The 9,059-nt window shown below is 58.2% G+C and overlaps 1 protein-coding gene across 1 annotated transcript; it reads left to right on the forward strand.

Annotated features, from left to right (window-relative positions):
• Positions 1–949: 949 nt before the first annotated feature.
• On the forward strand, positions 950–8,279 carry RHOD (ras homolog family member D). Its single transcript, XM_011368947.2, is given in 5 exon segments — positions 950–3,232; positions 3,484–3,571; positions 4,385–4,527; positions 6,666–6,800; positions 7,362–8,279. Coding segments are annotated over 5 exon segments (678 nt in total). The 5' UTR covers positions 950–3,088; the 3' UTR covers positions 7,530–8,279.
• Positions 8,280–9,059: the final 780 nt, after the last annotated feature.

Below are 9,059 nucleotides of genomic sequence, written 5' to 3' on the forward strand. Positions count from 1 at the left end.
GATGGGGGAGGCGGGAGAGGTCGGGCCTGCTAACAGTGTCAGACCTTTCTTTTCCACAGTGGCAACATTGAGCCAGCTCTTGTGGTTTATGGAGCTGACGTCACCCCCTTTGGCCAGTCACATTTTTTTTTTAAGTTGTGGGGGATGTGTTTCCGGGCCCCCAGATGCTGCCCATGGGAACCTAACAATTATGGCGCAGTGAGGAGAACGATACGGAGGGGCCAGGCCAGTGGGGCCCGGGAGGGGGGCTGGGAAGGGCGGTGCCTCCCCACCAGTGTCCTGGGCCCCAAGACATCCTCAGTGGTGAGACCCATCCCTGTCCTAAAGAGGTCACAGTGTAGAAGTGGGCGTCTCGCAGTTGATGAAATGTATGTTGAAGGGCACACTGGAGCTGGCCAGGGGAAGAGGGGACATGCTTGTTATCAAGGAGATGGACCCGGCCTTGTCCTAGGCTCTTCCCTGTTCGGGGACTCTGAATTCCCAGGAACCCCTCTGCTTCCAGGCACAAGAGAGGGCTTCTTCATTTCAAAGAAACACAAGGTCCCAGAGCTGGAAAAGCCTTCATTTTACAGATGGGAAAACAGGCCAGAGAGACAGTCTTGCCTTGGGACCCAGGGCCCAGCAGTGGCAGCGCTGGCCTAGAACACAGGTCTCCCCACCTCTGACCAGGACACTCTCTGAAGTCCCCAGTGCTCTGCCTACGGGACCAAACCTTCTCCTGCTCCTGGCTCTGGACTCCATCTCCTGGCAGCCCTCCAAGCCCAGGGTGCCAAGAGCTGGGAGACTTGGAGCCCCATCTCCCAGGCTTCCTGCCGACAGCGAAGAGCAGAGAGCAGGGGGGGATTTGGAGGGGCCTCAGCAACCTTTGTCCGGCTTTCGCCCAACCTCGGGTTCAGGGCAGGGGGAACAGAGCAGAGAGAACTCCTGAGGTCGGGGGGCGGGGGGACTCTTGGCTGACGTTAAGAGCAGCAGCCATTCCCACAGGGCCAAAGCCCAGGGGGCTCACAGCAGGGGAGGCCGGAGGGGAAGGGAGCACCAGCCCTTCCAGAACCAGCTGAGTCTTCCCGGTCCACACAGGGACTCCCATGGGTGTGCTGCCCAGGGAAGCCCCTGACTCTCCTCTCTCGAGCTACGTCTCCTGTCCTGTAATGATCCATCTGTCTGTCCGCAAGCCCCATCAGGGCAGACCGTAGCCTGAGTCATCTGTGCCCTGGTCTAGCCCAGTCCTGGCCCTGCCTTTCTGGCTGAGGACAGCTCAACAGATAAGATTAGGTGCGTAGTGGCCATATGGGCAGAGACTGACCCTGCCTGGGGGTTCAAAGGATACAACAGAAGATGCAGACAGGTCTCCAGGATGACATTCCAGAGTAGGGGGAAAGGTTGTGACAATTACAAGCCAAAGGAGCAACCCAGCCCCACACTGCAGTGGAGCTTTTCTGCTCACTTCTGCCACCAGGTACTAGAGTTGGTGACCTCGGGAGAGGCAGGTGACCTCAGGAGAGACAGATAACTGGGAACAGAACCTGGCCTCTGGAGCCAGAAAGACCTGGCTTCATCTTTAGCCAGCTGTCCATTGTGTTACCTTGGGCCAATCACTTCCCCTCTCTGGGCCTCAGCGTCCCCCTCAGGAAAACAGGGCTACGACTGTCTTTCCAAGGTTGCAGGAATCAGAGATGGTGCCGGTAAAGGGCCATCCGCAGCAGATCTCAAGAGAATGTGGGTAACAGTGTCATCTCCATAGGCATTTGCAAGAGCTTGTGTCTCCCAAGAGCTTGATGGCAGGCTGCCCCGCACCCCAGGTCAGGAGGGGTCCTGCAGACGACTCCTCTACTGGTGAGCGGGTGGCCAAGCTGGGAGCTCAGCAGGCATCGGTGCCCTCCAGTGACAGACTGGGGAGGGGATGGGGAAGGGAGCACACGCTGGAGAGATGGACAGTGGCTGGTGTGGACACTGTTCCTGGCAACCCGCTTTCTAAGTGGCGGGCATTTATGCTGGATCTCACCTGCCAGCCTTTCTTCTGTAACATGCAGTGAGGTGACATTCTTCTTTAACCAGTGAGGAGACTGGCCCAAGGTCACACAGCTAGTGAGTGTCAGAGCCAGTCCTAAGCCAGGCAAGTCTGACTCCAAAGCACTTCTAGCTACCATGTTACACTGTCTGCAGTCAGGCAAAGGGCCTGAGGGGTGGGGCCCTGGACAGGCCAGAGGGCACGGGGAGGTGAGTGGAGCCTTTTCTGTTCCTTGTTAGTAGAGGGAGTAACAGGTGACTAGAGTCCAGAGCCTGTACCCCAGGGCAATCCGTGATGTCTCCATCTGCCCCAGCTGCTGCTCTGGGACCCGCCTTTCTCCACACCCTCCCCCTGCAGCTTCCCAAGTGCCCCGGAGGACAACGCCAACCCACTGCTAGAGGGCTACCCCTCCTAACAGCCAGGGCCTGACTCAGAGGGCCTGTCATGGGCAGACGAGGGCCTCACCTGGCATGGGAAATGGGCGGAGGACAGGGTCTCCTGGGCTGCGGCCCCACAGACCAGCCCTGAGCAAGTGAGCTAGGCCTGGGGACCCAACCTGCAATGGCCCGCATGCCCCTCCAGGAAGAGGGCCTATGTGGCAGTCTTGAAAGCCCCATCACCTGTTGCTCAGACCCCATCTGCGAAAGCTCCCCCTCTTTATTCCTTCATTGTGCACAAAACCCATCCCGTTTCCATACACCCAGACTTCATGGAGAGGGTGCAAGCTCCAGCAGAGCCAGCCTGGTGGGGGAGGGGCCTCCTCCTGAGCCCAGACAGGGCCAGTAAGAGAGGCAGAAACGGGCAGGGGCCATGGGAGGGGATCCAGAAAGGCATCCTGGGACGGGGGGAGGTAGCATTGGTCAGGGGTTCCGGTTGGATTGTAAGAAGTTGAGAGGCAAAGAAGAGACCCCAAAAAGCCACACACCCCTCAGGGCGGGCACCCAGTCTTGTTTATTACTTGCTCCCGATGTCCAGGAGAGGACATGGAGAATGTCCTAATGACGGAATGTGAGCGAGCGAATGAATGAACAAACGCACGAACACACGTAGGTTAATGTCATTCCAGGAGGAGGAGACAGCATGGAAGAAGGCTCAGAAATGGAACAGTCCCCCATCCAGGGAGACAAAGATAAAAATAACAGCGTCTGGCATGTGCAGAGTGTTTATTTTGTGCCAGGCCCCGTGCTCAGGGCTCTGTGTGGAGCGTCTCAGCGACAGGCTGTGGTGGGTACTTTTAATATTCTCACTTTATAGCCAAGGAGAAGAGCGCCAGGGAGTCTGGGGCCTGGCCAGACACACAGGAAGTGGCAGCCCCAGGCCTCAACCCCGCCAGCCAACTGCTTCCAGAAAGTGCTACACTCTGCCGGCTCCCAAAGAGGGCAGTGCCACGCACATCCTGGGCTCTGGCCTGGGCATCAGGGCCTGTCCCCCTTCAGAAGCTGTCCTCACAGCCTCCACTCGCTCTTCTTCCTCAGAGCTACACCCCCACGGTGTTTGAGCGGCTCACTGTTAATCTGCAAATGAAGGGCAAACCCGTGAACCTCCAAATCTGGGACACAGCAGGTGGGTGTGCAAGGCTGGGGGAGGGGCCCCAGATGCCAGAAGCCGTGCCCCACTGCCTTCCTTCTGAATCGGGGAGGCCAACCAATCTCCAAGGGACAGGCGTGGGCCAGGATTAGGGCCCCCAGGAGCCCGAACCCTCCTTGCTTCTGCGCCTGTCTGCTGCCTCCCGCACCCCAGGGCAGCCCACTGTGTCCTAGAGACAAGGGAGAGTCCAGAGCTCTTTGCTCTCGAGGGGTAGACGTTTCCTGGCCTCTTCAGCTTTCTACCCCGGCTTTAGCTTCTGTAAGATCTGCCTGATCTTGACCTCTGGCCTCCACGCTCCTGACCTTGCCCACACAAGGATTCAGAGTCAAATTAATAGCAGAGCTTAAAGCTAACCTTAGGGAGTCCCAGCAGCCCCCTTACCTTGGCAAAGGTGTCTTTGCTGGGGTCTCGATGCCTCTTTCTCCTCACCCCGCAAGCCCAAGGCAAAGCAGACTTCTGAGTGATGGTCTCAGTCCCTCCAGCCTGGGCCTCTGCCTTGTCCCTCCATCCAGGAGAGGGCTCTCGCAGCAAGTGGTCTCATCCAGGCCAGGCCTGACATACCCTGTGGGCGAGCCAGAGAAACACAGCCGAGGAGGGGACATTCATGTGGAGTGGCCACCTCAGTGCCAAATTTGTGTTGGACCCTGAGGCACAGAACTGAGCCCTAATCCAAAGACACACACACACACACACACACACACACACACACACACACACACACACACACACACACACACGAGTCTGGGGGGCTTACCTGCTTGGTGTCGGGGAGGTGCTGACAGGCGACAGGACAAGTTGACTATGACCGCCTGCGGCCCCTGTTCTACCCTGACTATGACCGCCTGCGGCCCCTGTTCTACCCTGACGCCAGCGTCCTGCTCTCTGCTTCGATGTCACCAGACCCACACAGCTTTGACAACGTCTTTAACTGAGTAGGTACTGGTGTGGAGAGAGACACAGCCCCTACAGCCAGGCCATACCGCTCTATCCCCCACTGCTGACCCCACAGGCTGTCAGAGCGTGGCAGGCTCATAGATGACATTGCCTTTGGCATATATATGTGGAAACCAAGGCCCAGAGGGGTCAGCGACTGGCTGGGGGTCCCCTAGGTATTGGCGGCAGGGTCTGGCCTCTGACTCCCAGCCCAGTGCTCCTCACCTGCCCCCTACTGCAGACTCTGAACTCCGTGACTCTTTGTACTGTGACCCTGCCAGAGAACGGTGGGTAGCCCAGAGGTCCCTGAATCTCCCCAGCCTGAGCCTGCCCAAGGTCACATGAACCATTAGCTTCCAGCAGTTCTCAGCCCATCTGTGTAACTGCTGCCTTTCAGTGGCCTCCCAGAATGCCCCCCAGTTATGACAAGGGTTCTAGAAGCTACTCACAGGTGTCAGGCCCGTGGTCCCTGGAGTTCCTCTGTTCCAGCCATGGCACGTTCCCTCCCCCACAGCTCCAGGAGTCCTCAAAGCACACCAGTGACAGCATTAGTAATAATAACACGGTGATGGTGGCAGCATTTATTAGGACTTACCATGTGCCAGGCACTGTTCCCAGCACTTATATCTATTTATTCATCTAACCCTTTTACAGCCTTAGGGAGCAGACACTGTTACTATCCCCACATTGGGTTGCTTGGTCCAAGACACACATCCATTGAAGTGCTAACATGGGGACATGCTCCATGCAGTCATTCAGAAGTATTGATTGAGCACATCTACATGCCAGGCACTGTTCTAGGCCCCGGGGACCGGGTGAGATGGTGGTGGCTGGGACCGGGGTGCTAACAGAGGGGATGGGGAGAGGTGGGCGGATACTGAATCTAGAAAGCAGAGCCCTTTGCAGATGGTTTGGACATGGGATGGAGAGAGGCGTTTTGACCAGAGCAACTGGAAGGTAGACTTGCCATTTCCCAAGATGAAGAGGAGCAAGCTGGGGGTAGGGAGGTGGGAGATGGGGGCCCTATTGGCTATCCCAGGGGAGACGGCAGGTAGGCGGGTGGAAGTCTGAGTCTGCGTTCTCCTGGAGAGGGCTGGGCCAGACCAGGCCGGGCAGTTCCATTTAGGAGCCGCTGGTAGGCAAGAGCCATGGGCTCTTGGAGGGCCAGAGCTGCTAGAAGAAAAGCGAGCCCACAGCTTGAGCCCAGGAGGGGGTCGGATCAAGACCCTAGGAGAACCCGAAGGGTGGGGTCCTGGAGTGAAATGCAGACCGGGTCTCCATCTCGGAGGAGGGTGTGATCCGTGTCAGGGCTCAGATGGGATGAGGGCCGAGGACTCACTTTGGATTCGATAAGGCAGAGTCACGGAGGAGACCCTTTCCGAGGGCAGTTTTGTGGAGGCTGGGGGTGTGGGACGTCTGTCCAGGACCCCACACGGGCCCCATCTAGCTCCAGGAACTAGCTGACTTCATGCCAATTTTTCCTGACCAGACAAACCAAGCAGGCCTCCGCTCCTGGATATGCAAAGCTCCTGTCTCTGGATTCCAGGCTCCCGGGTTGTAGTCCAGGCTGAAATAAGCAGGGCCCCGGAGCCTCACATTCCAAAGAGCAGCTGACTCAGGATGCCAGAGCTCCCCTTCCCTCCAACAGGCGAGCAGCTGCTGCAGTCGGGTCCTGAGCTGCTTTATCTTTAAAGAATCACTTATTTGCTGATCTGTTTCACCCAGTTGAGAGGCGGTCGTGGGAGCCCTCCCCTTGCAGAAAGGCAGAGTTGTAGATCAGGACCCTGGGCTCAAATCCTCCACTGCCAGTTCTGTAACCAAGGCCGTTACATAGCCCCTTACACAGCACCGTTACATAGCACCATACACCGTTACATAGCACCATACACAGGCGGCAACTGAGCCTCAGTTGCCGCCTGTGTATGGTGGGAGTGACGACAGAACTTGCTTCATCGGGGCCTGGGGGTTCATGAGTTCTTAGGTGGAAAGTCTTAGAGCCTGGCACAGGGGAGATCTCCCTGAACGCAGGCGGTGCTCATGGCTGTGCAGGAGGCTGCCTGGGAGCAGGAGAGCAGCCTGTTCTCCCCTCTGCAAGAGGGACAGCACTCCTGATGGCTATCACACCCCCTCCCCACAGTGGTACCCAGAGGTGAATCACTTCTGCAAGGAGGTGCCCATCATCGTCGTGGGCTGCAAGACCGACCTGCGCAAGGACAGGTCGCTGGTGAAGAAGCTGCGCAAAAATAGGTTGGAGCCGGTAACCTATCACAGGGTAGGAAAACCAGCCCTAGGGCAGGGCTGCGGGGAGGGGCCCCGCGCCAGGCGTCCTGAACATTCCGAGGGTCCGGCAGAGGAGGGCTCATTTCCGAGGTAGTCATGGGTCAGGAACTGCTAATGTTTGGAGGTGGTGCCTAGAATACTCTAGAAGGTTCCACCTGTGGAAGGGAGAGCCAGTAGCGTGCACACCAGATAGTCCTAACCCCCCACTTCACAGATGGGGAACTGAGGCCCAGAGAGGGCCCTCGGCTCTTCAGTCTGCGAGCCGCTCTCTGCTACACACCGGGGAAGTTAATCAGTTGGTGCCTTGAGAGGCAGAGACCCGGTCCAGAACTGAAGCAGGAAACCCAAAGAAGCCATGAGAGCACTTGGTCAAGCTGGAGGGGTGGGGGGGTGAGGGTGGGGGAGGGACTGGAGCTGTGGGTGCCCTAGAAAAACTCACCTTCCACTTTAGTCCTGGAGACTCCCTAGGATGTCCAAGAGGGCTTGGGGTTGCTGGACGTGAGGTGTTCCGGCGGCCCCCACCTCACGGCTGCCCTATCCACTCTTCCTGTAGGGCCAAGAGATGGCGAGGTCCGTGGGCGCCGTGGCCTACCTCGAGTGCTCGGCTCTGCTCCACGAAAACGTCCACGCCGTTTTCCAGGAGGCCGCCGAGGTGGCCCTCAGCAGCCGCAGTCGCAACCTCTGGCGGCGGATTACCCGGAGCTTTTGCGTGGTGACCTGACGGCTTGGGACCCTCAGTGCCGCGACTGCCCCAGCAGCACCGGAAGGAGCTGGGCGCTGGCCTTTTGCCCAGTTGGCTGGGCTGGACCCAGTATTCAGGCTGTGACCACCGAACTGACCCAGAAACAGATGGGCACCACCGAGGCCAGGCCCCTGACCCCGGGGCTAGGATGCCTAGACTGAAGTGAAACCCCTCTGAAGCCTGAGAAGGGGGATTCTCGGGCTCACCACCAGTCCTGGGGAGGGCTAGTCCTGGGGTCCCCTGGAATCACACTCCCAGCCCTGGAACGCAAGTCCTGGAGCAGCCGTGCAGCGTGGCGCCACCTCGCGTCTGTTCCCAGGCCTGCACCTTCAGGCAGCACCTAGCGGTCCCAGGAGCCTCCCCACGCCCGCCAGAACTCGCACTTGCCCCTTCCCCCCGTGCCCTTCTCAGTGGTAACTGTAACAACTAAAACAACAACTCCAGTTAGTTGTGTCATTTTTGTTTCAAAATGCCTTTAGACACGTGTTCCAGGCTAGATAAGAGTCCACCCCACGTAGGTGCTGGAGTGGGACGGCCTGGATCCAAGCCCCGCCCTTGGCCCCGCCCTTAGCTGCTCCCCTTTACTTTCTTGGAGAGATCGTCACCATTTGACATGGTTCCATCTGTCTCCCCCACGAATGGCCAGCTCTCCTAGAGCACAGACTGGGTTAGTCGGAATGCCCTGTGCCTGATGTACAGAAAGCACTAAAGAACTGTGTGGTAAACAGATGGATGCTGTGAATCTATGCTCCGGTTCTGTCCCTCATCCGTCCCTGCTTGGATTGCCACAAAAGTCTCCCAGGCTCCAGGCTCTGAGCCTGCGCACCTGACACCCCAGCCACACCCAGGGAGCACTAATGACCTGCCCCATACCAGCCTCTAAGCCTCTGGCCAGGCTGTTCCCCCACCTCAGCACATCCTTCCTCCCAGTTACCGCCTGTTCAAAGCCCCCTCCACCCCCAAATCCTTCAGGGTCCAGCTCAGACACCACCTTCTCCAGGAAGCCTATGGAGCTGCTGGCTTCCTCACACCCACCTCACTGCACACACATGAAAGCATCCATTGTCTGCGCCAGGGCCCCCAGGCTAAGGAACTGGGTTTTTCTTCCCATGCTATGGGAAAGGCCAGATTGGACTCTTTAAAATAACAGGTCTGGTGGCAGGACCAGGTGGCTGGGAGGGTGGAGGTGGGACTGGTAGACCAGTTGGGTGGCTGCAGATATCCAGAAACAAGAAACAAGCCATGACAAGTCAAGGCCAGGTGACTTCTGGGCTGGGTAGCCGCCACAGCATTGAGAGACTGTGGGAGGGGTGGGGACGCTGTGAGTGAGGGAAGAATGCTGGCCTCTCCCCTGCATGAGAAACCGGAGACGGTGAGCTCCTTCAGAGGAGACGGTGAGCCCCTTCAGAGACCCCAGCACTGAGAGAGGTGGGAAGATTAGGTGGCTGGTTTCCAGCTTCAGGCCTCATCCCTCCCAGCGGCCACACGCAGCCATATCAGGTGTCACAG

The sequence above is a fragment of the Pteropus vampyrus genome, unplaced genomic scaffold, assembly GCF_000151845.1.
Source record: "Pteropus vampyrus isolate Shadow unplaced genomic scaffold, Pvam_2.0 Scaffold144, whole genome shotgun sequence".
Taxonomy (NCBI): Eukaryota; Metazoa; Chordata; class Mammalia; order Chiroptera; family Pteropodidae; genus Pteropus; species Pteropus vampyrus.